This window comes from Brassica napus, chromosome C4, assembly GCF_020379485.1.
Source record: "Brassica napus cultivar Da-Ae chromosome C4, Da-Ae, whole genome shotgun sequence".
In the NCBI taxonomy this organism is placed as follows: domain Eukaryota; kingdom Viridiplantae; phylum Streptophyta; class Magnoliopsida; order Brassicales; family Brassicaceae; genus Brassica; species Brassica napus.
In genome coordinates, this window is record NC_063447.1 from 5,860,627 (window position 1) to 5,888,236 (window position 27,610).

The following is a 27,610-nucleotide window of genomic DNA, read 5'->3' on the forward strand; positions in this document are numbered from 1 at the left end:
CTCTTCCCCAATATTTCATTTTCTATTTGATATCTAACACAATTTTCTTTTACAAATGAGTTTTTTTCCACAACTAGATTTTTAACTGATAAATATTTGATTATATGCTACAAATTAAACCTTGTGAGCAAATACATGTTTAATTAGTTTTAACCAGCCGATTTGAAAATGTCGATATATATTTCCAAAAAACTGTGGTTTGATACATGATTGCAAATTTCCACATAACATATTGTATTAACGGATACATACTTTTTTAGCGGTTACAAAATATGAAAACGCTTTTCAAAATCTGTGGGTATGATGTTTATAAATAGCTTGAGTTAGCTATATATGTTTTGTTAAATACTACAAAATAGATTATCAGGCTAACTTAACCATTATTTGTTTAACTTTTATATTTTTAACGGTTAATCATTATGATATCATATTATAAGTAAACTAATAAGTTACATCTACCATATTTCTTACACGGTAAATAACATATTACATTGAGATCATTGCTAGTGTTACATGATAAGTATATATTTTATAATAAACAAGTTATCCACTAACAATTTATATAACATCTTAAGTTTGTTACAAAATAGTTTTGTTCATACGATACAAAGTTTGTTAGATTTTTCTTAATAGTTAACCATGATAACTTAATCATTAGAATCTATGTTTTTATTTAGATGTTATCAAACATGTTAGACGCTTTTTAAACTAGTTGGTGAGATGTCCAAAAATAACTAGTTAACTATTATCTGTCTAACTTAACCATTATCTGTTTAAGTTATGATATCATATTATAAGTAAACTAATAAGTTACATCTACCATATTTCTTACACGGTAAATAACATATTACATTGAGATCATTGATAGTGCTACATGATAAGTATATTTTTTATAATAAGCAAGTTACCCCCTAACAATTTATATAACATCTTAAGTTTGTTACAAAATAGTTTTGTTCATACGATACAAAGTTTGTTAGATTTTTCTTAATAGTTAACCATGATAACTTAATCATTAGAATCTATGTTTTTAGTTAGATGTTATCAAACGACGCTTTTTAAACTAGTTGGTGAGATGTCCAAAAATAACTAGTTAACTATTATCTGTCTAACTTAACCATTATCTGTTTAAGTTATGATATCATATTATAAGTAAACTAATAAGTTACATCTACCATATTTCTTACACGGTAAATAACATATTACATTGAGATCATTGATAGTGCTACATGATAAGTATATTTTTTATAATAAGCAAGTTACCCCCTAACAATTTATATAACATCTTAAGTTTGTTACAAAATAGTTTTGTTCATACGATACAAAGTTTGTTAGATTTTTCTTAATAGTTAACCATGATAACTTAATCATTAGAATCTATGTTTTTAGTTAGATGTTATCAAACATGTTAGACGCATTTTAAACTAGTTGGTGAGATGCCCAAAAATAACTGGTTAACTATTATCTGTCTAACTTAACCATTATCTGTTTAATTTTTATATTTTTAAAGGTTAATCATTATGATATCATATTATAAGTAAACTAATAAGTTACATCTACCATATTTTTTACACGGTAAATAACATATTACATTGAGATCATTGATAGTGCTACATGATAAGTATATTTTTATAATAAACAAGTTACCCCCTAACAATTTATATAACATCTTAAGTTTGTTACAAAATAGTTTTGTTCATACGATACAAAGTTTGTTAGATTTTTCTTAATAGTTAACCATGATAACTTAATCATTAGAATCTATGTTTTTAGTTAGATGTTATCAAACATGTTAGACGCATTTTAAACTAGTTGGTGAGATGCCCAAAAATAACTGGACTTAGCTTATACATAATTTGTTAGATGCTATAAAATAGGTTACCGTTTTAACTTAATCGTTATAACTTATATCGTAATCCCTAATTCATCCATTGATTTTCAGTTTGAAATATTAAATGAGAGATATATAAACTGGAGAAGAAAAATCTATATAACCGTGATTGGAATTGATATTCCAGAATTCATGTTTGTAAGCTTGGTTCTCTTTGAATCTGTGATTAATTAGCATATGATTGGTGCAGAAAATAGAGTAAGTGATGACTAAGAGAGAAGAAGAAGACTGGTTTGTTTGAGAAGAAGTTTTTTCAATAACGATTGAAAAAGGAGATAAACGGGTAAGTGGTAGAGATGAGGTCAGGAAAGAAAGAGAAACAAGATGAGAGTTTGGGCAGCGATAAAACAATCATTTTATGTGTAAATTGCTACAGAGTCTAGGGATTTCCATGGGTTTAAGTTAGTTTCTTAATTTTGGTTGTTTTTATGTATATACAGTAAATTATCTCTAAAAACAAATACTAAAAACGCCAAAAATGATGTATTAATAAAAACAAATAGGGAGATAAAGCTTTTTTAAAAAGGGAGCAGGCAGAGAGTCGAAACCAAAGTCTTATAAATAGAGAAAGTGATCATTCATCTTCCCTCGAGAGAAGATCCCAAAACAAAAGTCTTTTCTCTCAGTCTCTCTTAATATTCCTTCACCGGAGAAAGAAACCGAAACAGGATCATGGCGTCTCAAACGCAAGACGAAGAAGAAGTCCACCACCGCAAGAAAGAAGACGCACTCGACGAAGAACCGGAGCTTATTGACCTGAACATAGAAGCCAAACACGAAGACGATGACAACATCGTGGCCTCAGAGTCGTCAGAGACAAGGGAAGCAAAGAGGCAGAAAGTGGAACAAGAAGTCAAAGACGCTAATCAAGAAGACGATGCCAAGAAGATCGCGGCCTCTGAGTCAGCAGCGACAAGCCAACAAGAAGTCAAAGATGCTATTACGATGATGGTGCCTTCAACGACAACACCAAGAAGCTTAACTCAAGAAGAAGCAAAGGCAAAGGAAGATGATGCTCGCGCCTCACGCATGCTTGCGTCTACGAGCAAAGACTTAGTCCGACCCGGGCTGGAAATAAACGATTACGACGTCGACGACTCAGAACAAACCTTGATGTTTCTCACCCGATGGAAAGCTCCGGAGACTCCACCTGAAAAGATCATCCACCGCAGCTTGGTCGAGCAATGCAGCAGACCGATCCAAAAGCAACTAACAACGAGCGACGTGACACAGAACAGGCTCTCTTTATCGAACTCGCAAGTGAGGAAGAAGTTTCAGCAGCTTCTTGGCGACGAGTCAGGGAGAAAGGAGAGTGGGTTCACGGTTTACGGACCAGACGGGAAGGTTCATGAGATTTGGGTACGTAAGAAGAAGAGGTCGTTTGATTTGACGATAGGGTGGTGGACGTTCGTGGAACAGTATGGGCTCAAGGAGTGTTGCGACTTTGTCACGGTTTGGATGTTCATGCACAGTGTCACTCGACGGATTTGCTTAGCTGTGGATGTCACAAGGTTTGCGTTCAGGAAACAGGTTAGTAAGAGGATCTCTCAGGCTGCTTTTGATGATTCTGCTTAGAGAGGTTTTCTTTGTGACGTTAAGAGAAATGTAGAAAGGGATTTGGGTTTATAGATAGACTATCAAGGAGATTAAGGGGGTATTAGAGATTTGATTTGGGAGTTTCGTGAGATATGGAACTGGAGATAGAAATTTCAAGGTTTTGATTTGTGTCATTCTCAGTTTCATAGTCGAAATGTAAATAATTTGACAGAAACGTCATTGCATTATAAAAAAACAATTGGTTCTTACTTGAGTTCGTGATAACTGATAACCTAGAAGTGATCATTTTGCTTGAAAGACAAGCTATCATGGTTCATCAGTTTTACAGACTAATATGAGTATTTTCGTGTATATACCTTTTACTGCACTCTGAGAAAAACGATTTTTAGATCACTCACCAATATAATTCAGAGAATTTACAAACACACAAGCCAAAGTTCTCAAGGAGGTTAATGATGTTATATTCCCTAAAGCTTTTTCTTTTGAACGACATTCCCTAAAGCTTTATACTATAGTATTGACAGAGCCGTGCTTCAAGTGTATCCAAAAAGGCTTTCGCCTAGGGCCCCCAAAATATATAGTTTTTTTAGGGCCCCAAATTTCCAAAAATTATTAGTAGTATATTGGTTTAAGTTTGTCATTTATTATTCAATACAAGTTCAATTATCTACATTGCATTTTAAAAAAATGAGTATTTTATTTTATTGTCAATTTTCCAAATTGAAAAAATGAATATATGTTTTATATGTCAAACTCCTAAATAAAAAGGAAAAAGTGCAGCTTTATATACCAATCTTGACGATTCCAGTTTCTGTCGCCACTGCTGAAAGAAGCTTTTCCAAGTTAAAGCTAATAAAGTCTTATCTTCGATCAACCATGTCACAAGAAAGATTAAATGGTCTAGCAATTATATCGATCGAGAGAGAATTAGTTAGGAATCTAGATTATGATAATTTGATTAAAGAGTTTATTGAAAAAGAGGGAAGAAAAATTTTGTCTTAGTTTTTTAAAGTTATTGTCTTAATATTTTTTTTTCAAATATATATTGTACTATGATAAAAAAAAATTTATAAAGGGACCCCATTTTTATATTCGCCTCAGGCCCCATTAAACCTTCGCACCGCTCTGAGTATTGACACACTACAAAAGATGATTCCGTTACAATAAAGGCTACAGCAAAACAGATTTGCACCAGATTAAAGCTTACTTGATCTTGGATCGATCCTCTGCGTAGCCTATATATTATCTGAGAAGCATTACAACTTCTTTTTGTAGCCCAAGTGTCATCACTAGGATGATTCTTAGAATCATTAGAGAAATATGTTGGTCCATCTAATTATATAATAAGCTTTTTATTAAACTAACAATAAATTTTACTCTATTATTTCCTTAAATTTTTTTTACGGAATTGCCTAACGTGGCTAAAGTATATATGACAATTAATGGTTTTGAATAATAAATATTTGATAAAAAAAATAATGTATCTTCTATCATATTTATTTAATTTAAAATTATCAAATAAATTAAACAACCATAATAACCATATAATAAAAATTTAGATTTTTTTGTATATGTTATATTTTGAATTTTTTAAAAAGACTATAAATTACTAAAACTCTTAAAAGTCTCACATTCAAATTTTGTGATCCATGGTTTAAATTAGGCATGGACATCCGGGTCTTCGGATCGGGTATTGTCGGGTCCGGGTCCTTCGGGTCCTAGCAATTTAGACCCATATAGGTACCTATAACTTTTCGGGTCGGTTCCGGGTCGGGTCTTGTCGGGTCCGGGTCGGTTCGGGTCTATAATTTTAATACCCGTAAAATACCCAAAATTTTCGGGTATATTTCGGATCTGGGTCGGTTCGGGTATTTAGGACCTGAAATAGACCCGAAATACCCGAACTGGACCCGAAAACTCTAAAAATACCCAAGAACCGCAAAAATACCCAAATATTTATCCAAAAGCAGACCCGAAAACCCAAAACATACCCGAATTTTACCCGAATACCCAAATTATATTTTCTAAAAATCTAAAATTTCACCAAAAACCTACAATTATACCCGAAAATCCAAACCCGAAACTTTTAAAAAAATCCGAAATACCAAAAATATACCCAATCACCCAAAAATACCTAGTATATACAATTATTTGCGGGTACTTCGGGTACCCGAACGGGTCTCGGGTAGGACCCGGACCCGAACCGAGACCCGCGGGTCCAAAAAAAAGACCCAATAGGTACTTAGCATGGACCCGGACCCGGACCCGAACCTGTATTTTCGGGTCGGTTCCGGTTCGGGTCTTCGGGTCCGGATAAAATGCCCAGGCCTAGTTTAAAGTTTTTGTTATGACAAAATACAAATGATTACAAAATTATATAAGTAAAAAGTCTAATTTAATTAATTATCAAGCTTAACATATATATATATATATATCTTTTAAATTAAACTATAAACCATATCAAATACATAAATATTTTAATTTCAAATTTTACTTTGAACAATTTTTTTGATAAAAGTTTTGAACGAACATTGACAACTTATTAAAAAAAATATATAAATTACTAAAACTATTAATCCCACAATGAAAATTTTGTTATCAGTAATTTCAATTTTTTTCTATAAAAGATACAAATGATCAAAATAATTATATGAGTAGAAATCATCATTTAATAGACATTAATATTAAAAATATACTATATATGTTAGTATCATTTAAATTTAATTACATATCCTATCAAATAAAACAAAAAATTTCTTGGATTAATAAAATTGATTTATATGTTCGCACCAATTTAATTATATATTTAATAGTTACTGACTTTTAATTATTCAATATATATTTATTATATCATAATATGTAAAAATATTTAATACATAAAATAATTTTTATATATAGTGTTCATTCCGCGCAAGCTTAACCTAGTATATATATATATATATGTGTATGGTCGTTCGTGTACAGAACAGAATAGTTAGCTAGAACATATATATTAACTCTTGGAATTCAGTCTAAAACATATAGTAAATTCCACACTCGTATTATGCATGGATAGTAAAACATCTATAATCAACTCCGAGTGAAGATGGATGGATTTCAACTGCGCTGATCATCCAAGTTTATCTGATAAGTAAGTATCAACCAATAGTTTTTAGTTAAGATGTATTAATGAAAACAAATAGGGGAGTTAAAAAAAAAGAGGGGATTACCAAGAAAAATTATATGATAATAAATCTTTGAAAAGGGGGCATATAAAGTCAAAACCAAAGTCTTATAAATAGAGGAAGTGAGATCCATAATCCATTTCGTTCCAGACAAGATCCCAAAACAAAAGTCTTTTCTCTCAGTCTCTCTTGATAACTTCCTTCCCCGGAGAAAAGAAACCGAAACAGAGACCATGGCGTCTTCAACGCAAGACGAAGAAGCCCTCCACTGCAAGGAAGAAGACGCACTCGGCGAAGAACCGGAGCTTATTGACCTGAACATAGAAGCCAAACACGAACACGATGACAAGATCGTGGCCTCTGAGTCATCAGCGACAAGCGAACAAGAAGTGAAAGATGCTAATCAAGAAGACGAAAGCAGAGGAGGAGTGATCATGATGGTACCTTCTTCAACAACAACACCAACAAGAAGCTTAACTCAAGAAGAGGAAGAGGCAAGGGAAAAGGATGCTCGCGCCTCAGCAACCCTCGTGTCTATGTACTACGAAGTCCCACCTAAGGATCCATCTGTCCTCGAAATACACGATCACCAGGAAGATGACTCAGAACAAACCATGAGGTTTCTCACCCGATGGAAAGCTCCGAAGATTCCACCGAAGAAGATCATTCACGACAGGTTGGTCGAGCAATGCAGCAGACCGGTCCAAAAGCAGCTGACGACGAGCGACGTGAAAGAGAGGCGGCTGTCTTTACCGAGGAACAAGTTTCAGAAGCTTCTTGATGAGTCAGAGGCAACGCGCGGGAGAAAGGAGACTAGGGTTTCGGTTTACGGACCAGACGGGGAGGTTCATGAGATGTGGCTTGGTGATGATGATGATGATGAGGAGGAGAGGTCTTCTTCGTTTGAGTTGGTGATCGGGTGGAGGAAGTTCGTCGTGGATTATGAGCTCAAGGAGTGTTGCGACTTCATCACGGTGTGGATGTTTCGGCACAGAGACACGCAACGGATTTGCTTAGCTGTTGATGCCACACGTTTTGTGTTCAGGTTACAGGTTAGTAAGAGGATCTCTGAGGCTGCTTTCGAGGATTCTGATTAGAGATTTAATGAGATATTGAACATGAGGTTGAAGTTTTTAAGGTTTTGATTTGAGTCACATTCTCAGTTTCTTAGTCTAAAAAATGTATATAGTTGACAGAAGCATGAGGAAAAAAGAAACAGTTGGTGCTTACTTCAGTACTTGTGATGACCTAGAAGATACCACTTTACTTGAAAGACAAGTTATCATTATTATCAGCTTTGCATACTTGATGAATATTTTGGTGTGGATACCCTTTTAGTGCATTGTGGGAAAACGATTGTCATATCAGACACCAATATAATCCAAAGATTTTACAAACACACTAGCCAAAGTTCCAAAAAAAAAAAGATGTTATATTGCCTAAAGCTTTACACAAGAGTTGACATACTACAAACAATGATTCCATTACAATAGAAGGCTATAGCAATATCAGATTAAAGCTTACTTGATCTTGGATCGATCCTCCTCACTTGCCTCTCGCATTTGTAGTGTCTTGTGTATATCACAGCCTAACAAAACTGCTCACACTTATCTTCTTGGTTGATTGTCAAGCTCTTACTATAATTTTTTTCTGAAATTGAAACTTATACTAAAATGTTAAATTTTAGAACCGACCCTTAGTAACAAATGTTAAATTCCACACTGGATAAGTGATGGATTGCAACTGAGCTGACCATCCAAATTAATCTGATAATTATCAGTCAGTATTATTTTAATTAAGATGTATTAATGAAAAGGGGGAATTAACAAAAAGAACTTATTATAATAGCGGAAGTGATAATACTAATAAAGCTTTATAAAAAAGGGAGCAGAGAGAGTCAAAAGACTCAAAACCAAAAGTCTTATAAATAGAGGAAGTGAGATCCATAATCCATTACACTCGAGAGAAAGATCCCAAAACAAAAGTTTTCTCTCGTCCTTCTTGTTAACTTCCTTCACCGGAGAAAGAAACCGAAACAGAGATCATGGCGTCTTCAACGCAAGACGAAGAAGCCCACCACAGCAAGGAAGAACCGGAGCTTATTGACCTGAACAAAGAAGCCAAACACGAAGACGATGACAAGATCGTGGCCTCAGAGTCAGAGACAAGGGAAGCAAAGAAACAGAAAGTGGAACAAGAAGTCAAAGATGCTAATCAAGAAGAACAAAGCAGAGGAGGGACGATGATGGTGCCTTCAACGACGACAACACCAACAAGCTTAACTCAAGAAGAAGCAAAGGCAAAGGAAGAGGAAGACGACTCAGAACAAACCTTGAGGTTTCTAAGCCGATGGAAAGCTCCGGAGACTCCACCTGAAAAGATCATTTACCCCAGCCTAGTCGAGCAATGCAGCAGACCGATCCAAAAGCAGCTGACGACGAGCGACGTGAAACAGAACAAGCTGTCTCAGTCTGGGCTGTCTTTATCGAACTCGCAAGTGAGGAAGAAGTTTCAGCAGCTTCTCGAAGAATCAGGGGAAAACGAGAGAAGGTTTTCGGTATACGGACCAGACGGGAAGGTTCATGAGATTTGGCTTGGTAAGGAGAAGTCGTCGTTTGGTTTGACGATAGGGTGGTGGAGGTTCGTGGTAGAGTATTGGCTCAAGGAGTGGTGTAACTTCGTCACGGTTTGGATGTTTAGGCACAGAGACACTCAGCGGATTTGCTTAGCTATTGATGTCACAACGTTTGCGTTCAGGAAACAGGTTAGTAAGAGGATCTCTGATGCTGCTTTCGAGGATTCTGATTAGAGAGTATAGAGAAAGGTTATCAAGGAGATTAAGGAGGGTATTAGCTAGAGATTTGATTAGGGAGTTTAATGAGAAACTGTACGGGAGGTAGAAGTTTTAACGTTTTGATTTGAGTCACATTCTCAGTTTCTTGCTCTAAAAATGTAAATCATTTGAATGATAAAAAGAAGCTGGTTCTTTACTTCAGTACTTGTGATGACCTAGAACTAGAAGTGACCACTTTACTTGAAAGACAAGTTATCATGCTTCATCAGTTTTGCATGCTTAAATGAGTATTTTGGTATACTGCAATGCACTCTGGGAAAACGATTTTCAGAGAGTTTACAAACACACAAGCCAAAGTTTTAAATATTGAAGAGAACTTGTAACACAAAAAACAGAAAAGAGATGTTATATTGCCTAAAGCTGTTGAGATACTACAAAAAGTTATTTCATTCCAATAAAGGCTAGCAAAACAGATTTGTATCATACTTGATCTTGGATCGATCCTCCTCACTTGCCTCTCGCATTTGTGTAGTGTCTTGGGTATATCACAGCCCAACAAACTGCTCACATTTCTCTTCTTGCTTTGCTACAAACATGTTTTGACAGCTGTGCTTGAAGTCTTGAACCCTTTTATAATTTTTTTTTCCAGAGATTTGCTGTAACACACGTATTTTCCAAAATAACTTAAATAAATAAAAAGTCTCAAATCTCCATTTATTACTTTTCAAAAGTCAACTCCAAAGTCGTAAATCCAATAAATAGCCATAAATCCAAATAACATAATAAATCCCGAAATATCGATAAAAGCATAAAATCCACAAGTCTGAAAAAGAAAGAAATAAAACTCTCAAAGCACCAGTTCGATAGCAATCACTCCTGCTCGTCAGTCTCACCTGAAAGGGGAAGGAATAGGAGGGGTGAGTAATAGGAGAGTTACTCCGTGAGATATGAGATGCTAAACACGCAAACCACTGACTTGAGTAAATAGAACTCCCACTATTGAAGTTTAGCTCTAACATGAACAAACAAGATACCTAAAGCATCACACAACACAAACAATGCGATGATAGCATATAGCTAGTCCATACACCCCGCATCTCCTCATATGGATATATATATATACATACGATGCGTCACTAGTACAGTCTGTCTCTGTACCCCCGCCCTCCAAAGCTGCATCGAATGCAAACGTCTCTGCACCCACGCCTCACACAATCTGCGTCGCTAGCCCAGACGTCTCTGAGCCCCCGCCCACCAAAGCTGCGTCGCTAGTCCAGACATCTCTGGACCCCCGCCCACTAACATAGTCCCTACTCATAACTATGTATACATACATATATATATCGCATATCTTAACATCACACAATCAAATCAACGATTGAATCCTCTAGACCCCTACTTCCAATTTACAATGAATGAACTAACTAACAATCAAGACTCAAACAGACTCAATTCAAACAGACGGATCATGATTCGAAATCTAAACTACGATAGAGAGAATTCTACACTGGTACATAATTTACGAAATATGGTCAACTGGTTGGAATGATCGACGGGAGATGGTCAACTGCATCACGAGATCAACGACTTAGGCTTAGAGTCTCAGGAAATAAAGTTTCCAAAAATGGAAACTTTCCTAAAATAACAATTTTTCTAAAATAGAAACTTTCCTAATATACTTATTTTCTAAATTAGAAACTTTCCTAAAATAGTAACTTCCCTAAAATATTTTCCTAAAACTAGAAATATGTAAGCGACAAACTTACTAGAAAAACCAGCCGGAAGCTCGTCCAGAAATCCCGCTGGAAACTCGCCTAGAAATCTCGCCGGAAGCTCACCCGGAAATCCCACCGGAAAAATTCACTAGTGACTGGTCGTCAGATAATTCAACAACAACTCGTCACATGCAAAGAAATACTTTGACTTGATGAGAATAAAGAGAAGGGTTAAGTTTCTTATATAGAAAGAGGAAAAGAAAGTAGGTTTTCTAAACTTCTAAAGTGAGACAAAATAAAAAGAGAGAATTGAGCTTTAGTTTTAATAAAATCAAAAAGGCTCAGCCAAAACAAGATCAGGGTCGTTACAGTTGTATCATGCTTGTGAACCAAAAAAAAATGTTTGTGAACGAACAACTAGAACTTGACCCTGTAATTAAATGCACCCTGTAAATAGAAGCTGACCCTGTAATTTAATGCATAGCCTATAAAGTTCCAATAGCCCAAAGTCAAGCATAATTGTAGTTGCATGTACAGCTAAACAATCAGAGTATCTACTCTGATTATAAAACGAACACTGCACACCAGATCCAGAAGATCTCGGTGATCGTCCCTCCCTTCAAACGCAAGCAAAACATGAAACCCTTCGCGACCAATCGCGATCTCCTCAAAACCCCCGCGCTCATCAAGATCTCCGCCGTTATTCTCGCCACCGCCGCCTTCTTCTACTTGGGCAAGCATTTATCCGACGACGGCTACAAGCAGCTCGTCTTCTTCTCCTCCTCGGAAAACTCGATCCCGGAAGTCTCAATCTCCCCCAACAGCAACAAAACCTTCAATCTATCCTCGATCATCCCTCCCAATCACACCGATATCGAAACAGCACAGCCGATTCCCTCGCCAGTGACGGCGACGGAGGCTAGTCCTCCTCCTCCGCCTCCGCCGATTCCTTCTCCGCCTCCGCCTGCTACGATCCGGACCTTCGGGGTACTCGATGCGAACGGCGTGATGTCCGACGATTTCGAGGTAGGTGAGGTCGAGGAGGACGAAGCTATCGAAGAAGAAGAGTCGGGGAACAAGACGGAGATCGTGCAGTTGAGAAACGACGGCGTATCGAAACCTAGGGTTAGGGTTAAGAAATTCGCGATGTGTCGCGAGAGTATGAGAGAGTATATACCTTGTTTGGATAACGCTGATGCGATTAAGAAGCTTAGATCGACGGAGCGTGGAGAGAAGTTCGAGCGTCATTGCCCTGTGAAAGGCAGAGGGTTGAATTGCTTGGTGCCGCCTCCTAAGGGTTATCGTCAGCCTATTCCATGGCCTAGAAGCCGTGACGAGGTATTATTGAGGTTTACTGGAATAGTATTTAGATTTGATTTGGTAGATGATTCCATGGCCTAGAAGCTGTGTTGAGATATTCGTATGCTTGTAATCTTACAAGTTTTGCATTTTATTTGGAAGATTTAGAGAACTTGTCTTGAGGTTTGTTTAGAATTTGATTTGGTGGATGACTTGTTATACGGATAGGTGTGGTTCAGCAATGTTCCTCATACTCGGCTTGTTGAAGATAAAGGTGGACAAAACTGGATTTCACGAGATCCACGAGACAAGAGCAAGTTTAAGTTTCCTGGTGGCGGCACACAGTTTATTCACGGAGCTGACGAGTACTTGGACCAGATCTCTAAGGTTTTGCTCATTTCCCCCAAAGGATAGTTCTTGCTTCGCGTTTTTATCTGATGTTTTGAAGTCCGAGTTTGTGTCTGCAGATGGTTTCTGTTATCACGTTTGGCAAGCGTATTCGGGTTGCGTTGGATGTTGGTTGTGGTGTGGCGAGTTTTGGCGCTTACCTATTGTCACGCAATGTTTTGACGATGTCTGTTGCGCCAAAAGATGTCCACGAGAACCAGATTCAGTTTGCTCTTGAGCGTGGTGTGCCTGCTATGGCGGCAGCATTTGCTACTAGGCGTTTGTTATATCCAAGCCAAGCGTTTGATCTTATTCATTGTTCTAGGTGTAGGATTAACTGGACTCGTGATGGTAAGGTTCTCTGGATGGCTTGGTTTGTCTGGACTCGCAGTTACTGTAGCTTTTAGCTCCCTGTGGTGAACTACGCTTTAGCTTCTATTCCTTTTGGGGAAAATTCTTATTCTGCTGTTTCATTTTCTGTGATGAAGATGGGATTTTGCTCCTTGAGATCAATAGAATGCTGCGGGCTGGAGGGTTTTTTGCTTGGGCTGCACAACCTGTTTACAAGCATGAGGCGGCTTTGGAAGAACAGTGGACAGGTAACAACCTTTTTAATCTGTTTGGAGTTAGTGATAATGGCTCGTAGCTTTGTTAGAGAAAATGAGGAGCATTGAAAGTCGGAGTGACAATCCTTTTTCCAACTAATCATATTTTTGTCTCTGTCGGTATAAGGAGAAATTATTTTTTCCATTTGCTACTTCGATTCAGCCAATATGTCTGCTCATTTGATCTCACGTTTTGGTTTCCAGAAATGCTGAATCTCACGACTAGCCTTTGCTGGAAACTAGTAAAGAAGGAAGGATACATTGCAATCTGGCAGAAACCCCTTAACAACAATTGTTATTTGAGTCGTGAGGCTGGAACCAAACCTCCTCTTTGCGATGAATCTGATGACCCCGATAATGTTTGGTACAGCCGCTCAATCTTTCTGTTTTCTTTTGATTGTGAAACAAGGACATACCTTGCTAAAGCACTGAACAAATTAATGAAGGCTATATTTAACTTATGCTGCGAGACTTGCATTAAAAATTCAACTTCTTTCAGTTTGGTATGGTTGATTGTACCTAGTCTGCCTTCGACTTGGTCAATGATACTGTGTGCAGAAAATCACACTTTCTATGCCTCATATTGTCTTGTTCCCACTTCTATGTCTCATACTGTTGTGTTCATGCTTTAGGTACACAAACCTGAAACCTTGTATCAGTCGCATACCTGAGAATGGATCTGGAGGCAGTGTTCCTTCATGGCCTGCCCGTCTCCACACTCCACCCGATAGGCTACAGACCATAACATTTGATTCCTACATTGCTAGGAAAGAACTATTCAAGGCAGAGTCAAGATTCTGGAATGAAATAGTTGGGGGTTATATCCGTGCCTTAAAGTGGAGAAAGATGAAACTAAGAAACGTTTTGGACATGAGAGCAGGCTTTGGCGGGTATGAAAATGATATCTTTCTGTTGAGTACTATGTCGGCACATAATACCTCACTTTCTTAGCTGATCTCTCTTTGTTTGTGGCAGATTTGCAGCTGCACTAAATGATCATAAACTCGATTGCTGGGTTCTCAGTGTAGTTCCTATCAGCGGGCCTAACACATTGCCCGTCATTTATGATCGTGGGCTATTAGGAGTAATGCACGATTGGTACTTCTTTTCTCCTTAAATCTATCATATAAAAACCTAAAATTATGGAATCTATAATTAAACTAAGGTTAAGGTTCTGGCTCTAGCTATTTTTAATAAGCCTTGCATTCTACCACAGGTGTGAACCATTTGATACATACCCGAGGACATATGACTTCTTACATGCCTCAGGACTCTTCTCAGTCGAAAGAAAAAGGTATTCAAAGTGATAAACTCATGTCCACAATTAATGACGACAATACAGGATTAACTCATGACCATTCTACCTTTGTACATGAGTTATAATGGTTAACTTCATGGATTGCGTTGGTTGTATCAGATGCGAGATGTCAACCATCTTGTTAGAGATGGACCGGATATTGAGACCGGGAGGGCGAGCATACATTAGGGAGACAATAGATGTAATGGATGAAATTCAAGAGATCACAAAGGCAATGGGTTGGCGTACATCTCTGCGTGACACATCCGAGGGTCCTCACTCAAGTTACAGGATTCTAACATGCGAGAAGCGTCTCCCTCGAGCTTAATACCACACAAAACCACACTGGCACTTAGTCTACACAAAGCATATCGTTTGGTAATATCTCTTTACTGTTAGTATTTTTTCTTCCCCTCATTATGTAACTGTAAATTTGATTGTGGTGTATTACTGAGTAAAGTTTTACCTAGTCCTCGACTTTTAATAACAACAGTTCTGCATGTGCTATTCTGTTGATTGTAACAAAGGATCCATAAGAAAATAAAAAAGAAGCTCACGACTTTCTCCAAGTTGAAAAATACAATACGTCCATGATAATGTTGTAGTGTGTCTCTTGAACCATGTCTGCATGGCTCCTTCTACTGCTTAAGATCTTGGCTTCCACATCTGTTCACGATGGCTTTGACTTTTTGGTTCAGCAGTGACGCGGATACTGAATAGAAACTGTGGGAATAGGTGATTGACTCTGTTCTCATTGGTTGTTTCCCTGTTCTTATATTGACTCTTCTGCTGCGTTTGAGTTTGTGTGATTACAGGCCGAGTTTGGGCTTCGGAAAGCCTCGATACCATGGTTAGTTCAACCCTACTTGGAAAGAGGTGTGCATTTTGAACATTTACCCCCACATCTTAACCTAACTACATCATAGATGGAAGCAATAATAATAATTTGTTTAGCCGTTAGCAGTTAGTAGAATTATTATTAGATTTTCAACCATATGGTTTTGTATATAAACAATAATGTATGGTATAAGTATAACTATATGATATATAGTTGGTTTTTAGTGATAAAATTAGAAATCAACAATATTGGCCAAAGACAATGTCTCTCAACCAATCACTTCACACCGTATTTGGAACAAGACTACCGCTTAGAAATGTCAATATCCAAAATTTGGAATTTTATTGTATGAAGAATTATGTAGAACTTTCTTGATACATTTGAATGGTTATCTCATCCTCAGCCCAAAAAAGGCAACAAAATCATTTTCCAAAAGCGTATGTGGTAGTAAATAGTGTTATATAATCTTCACTCAAGCTAACGCCAAATATAAAACAAGTGGCACATATGAGAGCCGTTTCAAGACAACCTTATAAAGACATTCCACGTGGACCAATCACGTCAGAATCCTCTTCACATCTTCCTCGTGCCGCCACGTGGCAATTTAGCCAATCATCATCGTGTGGCGCCCAGGGAGTTGAGAAGAGATAACGATTTGTTGTGTTGTTGATCACTCGGTCTATAAATCTCTCTGTTTCTCGACCACGCCAGCAACTATCTATCACTGTTTCTTCTCTGAACAAACTCTCTCTCTCTCTCTCTCTTTAGCTTCTTGTGTGACGCACACTCGTGAGAAATGGCCGCCGCAGTATCACCAGTCGTAAGTTTTCATAACTTAGACCAAGATTCTGATCTTTTGCATCACTTTGAGATTCTCTGTCTTCAGTATGTCGTTCGAACCTAGAAGACTATAACTAGAGATATACTTTGATGCTTCAGTAAACCGTTAAAATCCCGGTTTGCTTTGGTTAGAATGAATTCAGTTTGTTCTGATTGAACAACGTCTCTAAACCGGTTCTTGAACTGTTTGAACCAAAATTTGAGTTCCAAAACTGAGTTTAGCCTACTCTCTGCGTTGCAGTTGAGCTTGAACGGGTCGGGAGCAGTAGCTGCTTCAGTCCCAGCTACAACCTTCCTGGGAAAGAAAGTTGTAACATCATCAAGATTCTCCCAAAGCAACAAGAAGAGCAACGGATCATCATTCAAGGTGGTTGCTGTGAAAGAAGACAAACAAACCGATGGAGACAGATGGAGGGGACTTGCCTACGACACATCTGATGACCAACAAGACATCACCAGAGGCAAAGGTATGGTTGACTCTGTCTTCCAAGCTCCTATGGGAACCGGAACTCACAACGCCGTGCTTAGCTCCTATGAGTACATCAGCCAGGGTCTTAAGCAGTAAGTTTCCATCTCTCTATACCTCTCTCATTAGTTCCATAGGTTTTTAGAATCTTTGGTTTTAAATTGTTTCTTCTTGTTGATAAATAGGTACAACTTGGACAACATGATGGATGGGCTTTACATTGCTCCGGCTTTCATGGACAAGCTTGTTGTTCACATCACCAAGAACTTCTTGACCTTGCCTAACATCAAGGTAACCAATGTTCAAAAAATCCCTACATGTTAGTTATGCGCTTTATAAAGGATTATTTGATTAGGCGGTCGCTAAACCGATTTTTTGAATTTAAAAAAAAAACATTCAAAAATTTGTTTTGTTTAAATCTGATTTGCAGCCTGCACCAATTTTTAGAACACCCTTTATGTTCATATTTGAGTTATTACACACCAACTAGTCCAACTCTATTGATTTTTATCTATATAGGTTCCACTTATTTTGGGTATTTGGGGAGGCAAAGGTCAAGGTAAATCCTTCCAGTGTGAGCTTGTCATGGCCAAGATGGGCATCAAGTGAGTCCTATATCTCCTCTACCAGTGACCAGTTCTAATCATAATCAACAAAAAGCTAAAACATGTTTAAAATCTCTTTGCAGCCCAATCATGATGAGTGCTGGAGAGCTTGAGAGCGGGAACGCAGGAGAACCAGCCAAACTTATCCGTCAAAGGTACCGTGAAGCAGCCGACATGATCAAGAAAGGAAAGATGTGTGTTCTCTTCATCAACGATCTTGACGCTGGTGCTGGCCGTATGGGTGGCACAACTCAGTACACAGTCAACAACCAGATGGTTAACGCAACGCTCATGAACATTGCTGACAACCCCACCAACGTCCAGCTACCAGGAATGTACAACAAGGAAGAAAACGCGCGTGTTCCCATCATTGTCACTGGTAACGATTTCTCCACTCTCTACGCTCCTCTCATCCGTGATGGACGTATGGAGAAGTTCTACTGGGCGCCGACTCGTGAAGACCGTATTGGTGTCTGCAAGGGTATCTTCAGAACTGACAAGATCAAGGATGAAGATATTGTCAAGCTTGTTGATCAGTTCCCTGGCCAATCCATTGGTAATACTCCATCTGTTTCATATTAATTATCAAAAGTATTAGTAAAATTTAATTAAAATTTAATTTTAAATATAAATAATAAAAATACAATTGACTACACAGTTTTGAATAAGATTAAAGCTATATAGATTATATATTATGAAACAACAAACTTCTATAAAACATATCATGTGTATTGAAACGGAAGTAGTAAAGATCTGTTTGTTGGTGTCTTTGTATACGATTCTGATTCTTGATTTTCTTGTAATAGATTTCTTCGGTGCCTTGAGGGCTAGAGTGTACGATGATGAAGTGAGGAAGTTTGTTGAAGGACTCGGAGTGGAGAAGATAGGGAAGAGGCTGGTGAACTCGAGGGAAGGTCCTCCAAAGTTTGAGCAACCAGAGATGACACTTGATAAGCTTATGGAGTATGGAAACATGCTTGTGATGGAACAAGAGAACGTCAAGAGAGTCCAACTTGCTGACCAATACCTTAACGAGGCTGCTTTGGGAGACGCAAACGCGGACGCTATCGGCCGCGGAACTTTCTACGGTTAGAACTCGAGGTTTGAAACTCCTTAATTTGTTTATTGAATCAGTTGGATATAAATGAAACTGTAAAAAGTAGGAAGGTTAGAGGGAGAGAGGGAAAGAGAGAAACTGGAATTAGGGTTTCTGAAATTTTGAAGTGTAACTTGCCTTGCAGGAAAAGCAGCACAGCAAGTGAACCTTCCTGTGCCAGAAGGGTGTACTGATCCTGCGGCTAAGAACTTTGATCCAACGGCTAGAAGTGACGATGGAACTTGTGTCTACAACTTTTGAGCTTTCTTTTACTTATAATTAATCTGTACTCTTTTTTTTTTTGCCTTCTGTGTAATTGGGAATTGGTGGTTCTTGCCTCTTTTGTTGCTCTTTAATTTTATGATCATGTGCAAAAATATTCATATATCAAAATTTGCCTTCTCATAAAAAAAACATTTCTCAACTTTGTTTTTCTTCTGCTTCACGTTTCTTCTCCCCATTCTTACTGCATTGATTGCACTATAGACAAAATTTGCCTTCTCATAAAAAAAACATTTCTCAAAACTTCCTTGTTTCTTTGCCAAAATACTCTTTGCCTTACCTGTGATAAGAAGGTTTTGATGCAAATTTCCAATTGTTAATGGGCTCCTGGGGCCTTATAAGTATAATGGGTTTCTTTGCTATTACTGGTACAATTGATTCCCACCATACATAGCGGAAGAGAAAAGATAATTAAAATGGTTCCCATTTTCAATATAGTTTTTAACCAAACAAATGTGGAAAATAGCTTTTTCTTTGTTTAATGTAAAGTCAAAGCTCAAAAGCAAAGCATGTTGATGTTAAAAAATATTCTGCAATTTAAAAGCATTTTGACTTTAATAAGTTTAGCTTTTTTTTTTAATAAGTTAGCTTTGCTACCAAATCTATACTATTATTTTTGCGAAGTAAATTTTTGCAACGGAGCTTTCACGTTAAAAGTTAGAGCGGTTAATATTGTTTATACGCTTAATGAATAATTATATAAATTAGTCAAAAAATAAAAAAGAATTTCAAATCTATCTTATTAAAAAGTGATTTAAAATTAATAATAAATCGGTTATACCCTTAATGAATAAATTATATAAATTAGTCAAAAATAAAAACGAATTTAAAATATATATGATTAAATAAGTGATTAAAATTAATAATAATAATAATTATCTATAATATAATTAATTAAAAATGAATTTCTATTAATACTATTATATTTATATATTATATTAGATAATTGACTATAAATAAATATTATAAAATTTTCAAAAATAAAAAACATGTTTTAAAACATAAGATAATTCTTAGATATATTATGTTGTTATCTGAAAATAATATTTTATTATAAAATTTATAGTTAGATATAAAACAATTTATAGTTAAATGCTAATCAAACAAATAAATATATTTTCTAAAATATATGTGAATGTTTTTAAAATTTAACACAACAATAAGCATATATATATTTTGATAAAACTAATGAATATATATTAATAATATTTTGTTTATATGTTATATTTGATAATTGACTATAAGTAAATATAATAAAATTCACAAAAATAAAATATATTTTTAAAACATAAGATAATTCTTAAATATGTTGTGTTTTATCTGAAATAATATTTTTTTATTATAAAATATAAAGTTTAATGTTTGATTTATCTTTTTTAAAACATAATTAATAATTTATCATGTTGGTTTTGATTTAATAGTTATAAACAGATAAATTTCTATAAGAACAATATGCCCGCATGTGCGGACAGAACACCTAGTAATCTTTAATTTTTAACTAAAAACATTATGCTTCATTACTTAAATAGTTAAATCATTTACTTTACTTCTATAACCGTAAGATTCTTAAATTTGTTTTTATTATTTTATTTGGCAGCAGTTTCAAACTGAAAAAGTTACACGACCAAAAATAATAATAAAACAGTTCAAACAAAAACAAAAACAAAAAAACAAGAAGAGGCATGAGAAAGAGAATGTGACAACAGCACACGAGTTGGACGGTTATGTGCACGCCATTCACTTCTTGTTAAGACAAGCCACGACCGAGTCTTCTCTCTCTCTCTTTCTCTATCTCTATAACTCTCAAACCGTATGTTCTTTCCTTCTTCTTCAAGATTCTGATTACAGATCTCTATCCCCATGGCTTCTGGATCTCACTGGTGCTACAGTTGCAGCCGCTTCGTCCTGATCTCCGACTCCATCTCCTGTCCTGATTGCGACGGAGGCTTCCTCGAACGCCTCCACCAAACCCCCGATTCATTCCACCGTCAGCACCGCAGCCCCACCAGATTCCCCACTCCTCCCACAAGCAACCGATCTCCCAATCCAGTCATCGTCCTCCGCGGATCTAACCCATCCGATCGATCCCCTTTCCAGATGTACTACGACGACGGTTCAGACTCGGGCCTCAGACCGTTACCCCCGAGCATGACGGAGTTTCTCTTAGGCTCAGGCTTCGATCGGTTGCTAGATCAAATCTCTCAGATCGAGCTCAACAACAACAGCAATAACTCACGTGATCATCCACCAGCTTCTAAATCAGCCGTCGAAGCTTTGCCGGTGATCCAAATCGCTCCGACTCATCTGGAATCGGATTCTCAGTCTCACTGCGCTGTTTGCAAAGAAACGTTCCTTCTCGACTCGGCAGCTCGCGAGATGCCGTGTAACCATATCTACCACCCTGACTGCATCCTCCCCTGGCTCGCGATTCGTAACTCCTGCCCCGTTTGCCGCCACGAGCTTCCGGCGGAGGAGGATGATGATGTAGCAGCCGCTACGGTGGCGGCACGTGGGGAAGAGGAGGAGGAGGAGGCGGGGATGACGATTTGGAGGTTGCCGGGTGGAGGATTCGCTGTGGGGAGGATCCCCGGAGGATGGAGAGGTGGAATGCCGGTGGTGTACACGGAGGTTGACGGTGGAAGACTCGGCGAAGAGAGGCTTCCGAGAAGGGTAGCTAGAAGAGGAGGAAGTAGTGGAGAGAGATCGGGTGGGTTTGCGGGTCGGATCATGAGACTCTTCGGATGTTTCAGCGGTTCATCGTCATCAGGGTCCGGGTCAAGTTCACAGGGAACACGTAGGAGCAGGTCGTCGTTTGCTCTGTTTAGGACAGCTTCTTCAAGGAGACGACATTGGCTAGCTTCATAAAGGAAACACAACATGATGGTTCCTTTCTTGTAAGATTTTTTTCGTGTAATGATTATATCTCTATGCGAGTAAAATTGATACAAAAGTTTTTAGGTCAAGTGAGATTGATAGAGTTGAATTTTTTTGGTGAATATTTGAACGTTCTTTCATAGGGAAAGAACAATGGTTCGTGGCCCTAACCTTAGTTACTTATCTTACAAGTCACAACAGTTTCTTTAATGTATAAAGCTCATGGTTTATTTCAACATCCACGTAGAGGAGAGACATGTTGGCCGGCATTGTACAGCTATACAATCTTTGAACTACAGACAGAACAAATGATATGATGCCTCCTAGAGGTTTAGAATCTTAGAAAGGTCGAATAATTATTTGCGAGGTCAGTATCTACAGAGCAAAATGTGAAGGAAAACAATAATAGATTTATTACAACGCATCTGATGATGCTCTACATTATTGGAGACGGCCTTTGTAATTTATAGACCACTATAATGTCACACTATCGTATCAAAGATGGATTACCATTTTATCAACATTAATACGACCATTTGCCTTAATAGGTAGAAAAAAACACTAATCACCTTGTAGATTATGCTATAACCATGAATTGAAAACATCTACCCTTATTGAGCCGCCTGGCAAATTTCTGTAATCAAAACAGTTGATGTAGACAGAATAAAGACTTTTCTCGAATAATGTTCCTTAAAATAACTGAGTGTAAACATACCAACGAGGGCATCTAGTGTCGCCTATTGTTACCTACCAAACGTAAGCTAAACACTTAGAGAGTGACATAGAATGGCATTATATAGCGCGGATTGCGTTCAAATTGCTTCCTGCACGGACGACATAAGACATGCACGCATTTTAAAATATATGTAAAATGTTGTTATATGTAGGCAATGTTTGAGGTAGATCACTAATTTTCTTGTCTTATTCTGGAGCACATTCTTCACTTCCTCGATTTGTGGTTTTCGAGTGTGATTTAAATAGGTACTTTCAATTTTTTTTCGAAAACCAGATTGCATCAAATAAAGAGAAAATCAGATTTTAGTTTGTTTTTGTTTATAATTTTTTTACTGTTTTAAGATAGTTTGGGTCGATTAGTATCAGAAAGGTATGGAGAGACATGTTCTTGACATATATCATTATTTGCTACCATTGTCAATATAGGACATATAGATAAATTTCTCTTTTGTCTAACAGATGCTTAATAAAGCATGCGCTTGCTCAACCTGACCTCACAATGAGCCCTGCCTAGCACTATAGCACACACATAAGATTCACTAAAATTGGATGCTGAATTCACAGTACATTAGCAGAAGTTTACTAAACAAACATAAATGCACACGCTAATCGAAATAATAGACTCAGAAAGAGTCAATTGGCAGCCTAATGAGAGTAAATGGGACAAACCAGTTCACATAGAGTCGTAACGTATTGATCTTCTTCGATCACTTTCACACTCACGACTAAATCTTGGATGACTTCCAAAAATCTTAACATACCATAATACTACAAGTCAACACGCAAGATTATATGGTTAAGAGAGCTGGTCCCCATACGCAACGGTCTGACCTTGCCACGGAAAATACATAAGAATACAAATAACGCATTTATTCCGAAATTGACTATCAATTCATTTTCAGAATTTTTCTTGGCTTTGGTTTTTCGACGATTGTTTGAATATTACTAATTTTGTAGACCTTCAATATCACAAAAATACTAAAATAGGATAACCACTAAATTATTGACGATAAATTAATTGAAATCATACATACTTATCATAATTTACAATACTTATGTGACAATCGGGTCTATATCAAGGTTAGCCTTGCAAATGGCATGCAAATCAAACGAAAATTCAACTAAACGGGTCTATATCAAAATTAACCTTGAACATCCTACATCCACACGACTTCAATATACCGGCTTGTAACCAACTAAAGTAAATGCAACTTTACAAATATAAGTGGTTCTTTAAGAAGATAATAGAAGTGTAGCCCAATCCCAAGAGTCTTAAGTTGGGTGCAAAACCAGCTATGATGGTATCATGTATTATATTGTGAAATTGAATCCTACTACCACTACCCCATTTACCCTCTCTAAGAAAAATCAACAACATTTATTATATTCCAGAAACTGAAGATGTCTTCAAAAGACATCATAGCCAGAACAGTGCACGCCCATGACTAAAAGATATTGATGGTGCGCTAGCATAGTAGCATGGTAACCATCCCATCCAAGTTCCGTTTTGGTGGAGACTAAAACTCATCTTCCATAAAGTTTCTTCAATCATTCACATGATTAGCTGGGTCCATAATTCATAGCCAATCACCCTGAGGAAAAAATGGCAACATTTAATGCCCGAGGCGTCATTCATATCTCCTACAAAGGTTTAAATTATTTAAGTAGGTATTTGTCAACATCTTGGAATCAATTTTAATTCATGCGTGATTTTTTGAAAACTAAAATATCCACGTTGCAGCTGGTAACTCTATAATCTTATTTGTTGAGACCCATTGTGCTAAGTTCCTAACACCAAACTATTTTTGTTGGTACATGGTTGAAAGAAAAAGGACGTTAATTTATTTGGTAACACAACCAGTGCCCTGCGAAGAGTTTCAGGGACATAAGGCAAATTTTAAAAATAAACTTATTTACAACTATAATGAAAACAATTTTGCAATATGATATATCACTTTCACCAAATACACAAGTTTAACACTGTAAAAGAATAAGTTTATGTTATATTATATCATATAGAAAGAAAAAAAACACATGCATTCAGGAGGTTAGTTAGTTTACTATGTGAAAAGAGTTTTTTAAAAAAATAAGTTTAAACCACTAGACTAAAAACTATTTTAAATTTTGGGGTCCTAAAAAGTTCATATTAATCGGGAGCCTAAGGCGAGTGTCTTTTTCGATACACAACCTCAAGGAGTTGTTGAGCATTGGGAATAACTTAGGAATGGGTTGCCTCCAGCACATATTTTACAAACTTTCTGATCGATTTCATATCCACCTTTCGCCAACTTTGACAAACTTTGCTAAAATTACAATAAAATAATTCAACATTCGTTTTCCCTAAAATATACTAGAAGGCTAGCAAGACACGGTTTGACGTGCTTTTGGGGAGGTAATCTCCAATTTTATATCAAAGGTAAATGTTTATCTTAAAAACATTTTATCTAGATCATTTTGAATATTCAGTGCATGCATTACGTATACGACGGTCGGTTAAGTGATGAGAAACAAGACGAGACAGTATATGATGGGAAGAAATGAGATAGAATGTGGAGACAAAAATTTAAACTTTGTTTTCAAATTCATGTGATGGGAACAGACCAAATCAAACACACAATTACACAGTTCTTGTGTCAGATCCTATCTTTTTAACGTCAATCTTTCTGAGGTCGAATTGAATGGTAGCACTTTAGACGGCATTTTTCACGTATGGTAACAAGATACTACTAATCAAAAAGTCATAATATAAGGCAGGGGAGACATTTGCCTTTTGTCAATTAACACCTTTGCTAGACTAAAGTGGTCTTAAAAGATGAACAAAAGGAACAATCCGACCATTTTTTAGTTTTTGATATGTTTGTTTTCCGTGAAGTCGGTTATTGAATTTAAAAATAGAACTTTACACGATATCTCCTTTTTTATTTAATTATAGTAAAATGATACAAGTAAATAATAAAATTCAGCCAAAAACAGAAAGAAAAAATTAAATAAAAACAAAGGTTCCGTAGAAAGTGGGAACACGAAGAAAGCAGGAACAAAGTTGATGTGAGCTACAGAGACTAAACAGAAACCACAAAGACACAGCCAAAAAGAACTACTCGTCCACTAAGTTGTCTTTTGTGTCTGAGACTTGGCTCTCTCCAATAAACCCTAATAACATCCAACTGAAATGGACAACACAAGACCCTGATGATCTTTGTGGAAGGATTTTTGTTAGGACGAGACGAGATTATGTTTTCTGAAAAGTATTTTTGTAGTTATCCAAGTAGTCTGCTTATGATTTGACTAGCTACTATAAAACTATTGTTTAGACGTTAAAGTTTTTCACCAAAAATTCAAAGTTTTTTTTCTTTTTGGCTCGGAATGATTAGACTAAACCGAAACGAACCGGGAAAGCGTAGTCAAGAGAGAATTAAACACACAATATTGTATTTAAAGATGGCAAAGCACGTAACAAACTAGTAAAGACTTAAATGATGGCTTCATCATCATCATCTTCTTCTCTTTCAAATTCATTGCTTCAAATTTCAGTTTTGCTTCTTATTTTTCCTCTCACGTTCTGCAAGATATCTTCTCCGAATCAAGAACCACTCGTCTTCTCTCTCAAAACCAAGAATGTTCCACAGTCTTCTTCAGACAAGCTTTCTTTCAGACATAACGTCACTCTCACCGTCTCTCTCTCCGTCGGCTCTCCACCGCAAAACATCTCGATGGTTCTTGACACCGGAAGCGAGCTTTCATGGCTTCACTGCAAGAAAGCTCCCAACTTAGGATCCGTGTTTAACCCGGTTTCGTCCTCCTCTTACTCGCCTATACCTTGCTCCTCGCCAATATGCAGGACCCGGACCCGGGACTTGCCCATACCCGCTTCATGTGACACGAAGACCCATCTTTGCCACGTGGCAGTCTCCTACGCCGACGCTACCTCACTAGAAGGCAGCTTAGCTCACGAGACGTTCGTAATCGGATCTTCAGCCCGACCCGGAACTATATTCGGGTGCATGGACTCGGGTTTAAGCTCTGATTCGGAGGAGGACGCTAAAACAACCGGTTTAATGGGAATGAACCGGGGCTCTTTATCGTTTGTTAACCAGCTGGGTTTCTCAAAATTCTCTTATTGCATATCCGGTTCAGACTCCTCCGGTATTCTGCTTCTTGGTGACGCGAGTTCCTCCTGGCCCGGTCCTATCCAGTACACGCCTTTGGTTAGTGAAACGACGCCGTTACCGTATTTCGACCGGGTCGCTTACACGGTCCAGTTAGAAGGAATTCGGGTCGGGTCAAAGTTGCTGTCTTTACCCAAATCCATGTTCGTACCGGACCATACCGGGGCAGGTCAGACGATGGTCGATTCCGGTACACAATTCACGTTCCTGATGGGTCCGGTTTACTCCGCCTTGAAAACCGAGTTTATGGCGCAAACCAAGGCGGTTTTCAAAGTTGTAGAAGATCCAAATTTTGTGTTCCAAGGGACAATGGACCTCTGTTACCGGGTTGGGACGTTAACCCGGCCCAATTTCTCGAGGTTGCCCGTTGTTAGTTTAATGTTTCGTGGCGCGGAGATGAGCGTGTCGGGTCAGAAGCTGTTGTACCGGGTAAACGGAGCCGGGTTAAAAGGAAAAGATCAGGTGTATTGCTTCACATTTGGGAACTCCGATCTTCTGGGAATAGAAGCGTTTGTGATTGGTCATCATCATCAACAGAACGTGTGGATGGAGTTTGATCTGGCTAAATCAAGGGTTGGATTTGGTGCTGACGTTAGATGTGATCAAGCTAGTCAACGGCTCAAATCGCGAATGTGATAACCTGTGATATAGGATTCCACTAGACCATATACTTCTATTTATAGTATAGTATATTTATTCTTTTTGCTGTGCTTTATATATGATGTGTTTGTAGTGCTTTTTGTGGGGGATACCGGGATACTGGTTAGTTAAAAAATACATTTTACATCGAAATTAAAATTCATTTAAATACTTTTTGGCGCGTTATAGAACCCATGCTCAGTGGCCTTTTCGGCCCAAAAACGTTTTGGTTTTAGTAGGCCCTGTAACCCAATAATCGTTGGGCTATACAAGATGGATCAAGCAATGTATTAGTTCCCCAGTTCCTATAACGAATGAAATGTAGTAATGTACTTATAATTTACATGCACATGAATTTAA

General features: G+C 37.4%; 7 protein-coding genes across 7 annotated transcripts; all 7 read left to right on the forward strand.

Annotated features, from left to right (window-relative positions):
- The first annotated feature begins 2,403 nt into the window (after nt 1–2,403).
- On the forward strand, nt 2,404–4,749 carry LOC111212014 (putative B3 domain-containing protein At4g03170). Its single transcript, XM_022713380.2, has one exon. The coding sequence runs from the start codon at nt 2,564–2,566 to the stop codon at nt 3,464–3,466; it is 903 nt and encodes a 300-aa protein (XP_022569101.2). The 5' UTR covers nt 2,404–2,563; the 3' UTR covers nt 3,467–4,749.
- A 1,595-nt stretch (nt 4,750–6,344) lies between these two features.
- Nucleotides 6,345–8,040, forward strand: LOC111212015 (putative B3 domain-containing protein At4g03170). The gene has a single exon (XM_022713381.2). The coding sequence runs from the start codon at nt 6,846–6,848 to the stop codon at nt 7,707–7,709; it is 864 nt and encodes a 287-aa protein (XP_022569102.2). The 5' UTR covers nt 6,345–6,845; the 3' UTR covers nt 7,710–8,040.
- A 350-nt stretch (nt 8,041–8,390) lies between these two features.
- LOC111212013 (putative B3 domain-containing protein At4g03170) lies at nt 8,391–10,144 on the forward strand. Its single transcript, XM_022713379.2, has one exon. The coding sequence runs from the start codon at nt 8,657–8,659 to the stop codon at nt 9,419–9,421; it is 765 nt and encodes a 254-aa protein (XP_022569100.1). The 5' UTR covers nt 8,391–8,656; the 3' UTR covers nt 9,422–10,144.
- Nucleotides 10,145–11,625: 1,481 nt separating this feature from the next.
- Nucleotides 11,626–15,278, forward strand: LOC111212016 (probable methyltransferase PMT11). Its single transcript, XM_022713382.2, has 9 exons — nt 11,626–12,459; nt 12,649–12,807; nt 12,888–13,158; nt 13,296–13,406; nt 13,617–13,776; nt 14,045–14,302; nt 14,388–14,510; nt 14,629–14,706; nt 14,830–15,278. Exons 1-9 carry the CDS (start codon nt 11,758–11,760, stop codon nt 15,035–15,037), a joined length of 2,070 nt encoding a protein of 689 aa, XP_022569103.1. The 5' UTR covers nt 11,626–11,757; the 3' UTR covers nt 15,038–15,278.
- An 837-nt stretch (nt 15,279–16,115) lies between these two features.
- Nucleotides 16,116–18,978, forward strand: LOC111212017 (ribulose bisphosphate carboxylase/oxygenase activase, chloroplastic-like). The gene is made up of 7 exons (XM_022713383.2): nt 16,116–16,367; nt 16,629–16,948; nt 17,039–17,144; nt 17,373–17,458; nt 17,542–18,014; nt 18,265–18,546; nt 18,700–18,978. The coding sequence occupies exons 1-7, from the start codon at nt 16,344–16,346 to the stop codon at nt 18,813–18,815; spliced, it is 1,407 nt and encodes a 468-aa protein (XP_022569104.1). The 5' UTR covers nt 16,116–16,343; the 3' UTR covers nt 18,816–18,978.
- A 1,533-nt stretch (nt 18,979–20,511) lies between these two features.
- On the forward strand, nt 20,512–21,799 carry LOC106390626 (probable E3 ubiquitin-protein ligase RHC2A). Its single transcript, XM_013831130.3, has one exon. The coding sequence runs from the start codon at nt 20,697–20,699 to the stop codon at nt 21,699–21,701; it is 1,005 nt and encodes a 334-aa protein (XP_013686584.1). The 5' UTR covers nt 20,512–20,696; the 3' UTR covers nt 21,702–21,799.
- Nucleotides 21,800–25,776: 3,977 nt separating this feature from the next.
- LOC106435578 (aspartic proteinase PCS1-like) lies at nt 25,777–27,403 on the forward strand. The gene has a single exon (XM_013876485.3). The coding sequence runs from the start codon at nt 25,919–25,921 to the stop codon at nt 27,245–27,247; it is 1,329 nt and encodes a 442-aa protein (XP_013731939.2). The 5' UTR covers nt 25,777–25,918; the 3' UTR covers nt 27,248–27,403.
- Nucleotides 27,404–27,610: the final 207 nt, after the last annotated feature.

Bases quoted from the DNA above. Each gene is read 5' to 3' on its own strand.
- LOC106390626 (XM_013831130.3), top strand. From the start codon at position 20,697: ATGGCTTCTGGATCTCACTGGTGCTACAGTTGCAGCCGCTTCGTCCTG.
- LOC111212017 (XM_022713383.2), top strand. From the start codon at position 16,344: ATGGCCGCCGCAGTATCACCAGTC. The intron at 18,015-18,264 runs GTAATACTCCAT...TTCTTGTAATAG, and splicing joins GTTCCCTGGCCAATCCATTG to ATTTCTTCGGTGCCTTGAGG. The intron at 18,547-18,699 runs GTTAGAACTCGA...CTTGCCTTGCAG, and splicing joins CGGCCGCGGAACTTTCTACG to GAAAAGCAGCACAGCAAGTG.
- LOC111212015 (XM_022713381.2), top strand. From the start codon at position 6,846: ATGGCGTCTTCAACGCAAGACGAAGAAGCCCTCCACTGCAAGGAAGAA.
- LOC106435578 (XM_013876485.3), top strand. From the start codon at position 25,919: ATGATGGCTTCATCATCATCATCTTCTTCTCTTTCAAATTCATTGCTT.
- LOC111212013 (XM_022713379.2), top strand. From the start codon at position 8,657: ATGGCGTCTTCAACGCAAGACGAAGAAGCCCACCACAGCAAGGAAGAA.
- LOC111212016 (XM_022713382.2), top strand. From the start codon at position 11,758: ATGAAACCCTTCGCGACCAATCGCGATCTCCTCAAAACCCCCGCGCTC. The intron at 13,407-13,616 runs GTAACAACCTTT...TTTGGTTTCCAG, and splicing joins TTTGGAAGAACAGTGGACAG to AAATGCTGAATCTCACGACT. The intron at 13,777-14,044 runs GTACAGCCGCTC...TTCATGCTTTAG, and splicing joins GATGACCCCGATAATGTTTG to GTACACAAACCTGAAACCTT.
- LOC111212014 (XM_022713380.2), top strand. From the start codon at position 2,564: ATGGCGTCTCAAACGCAAGACGAAGAAGAAGTCCACCACCGCAAGAAA.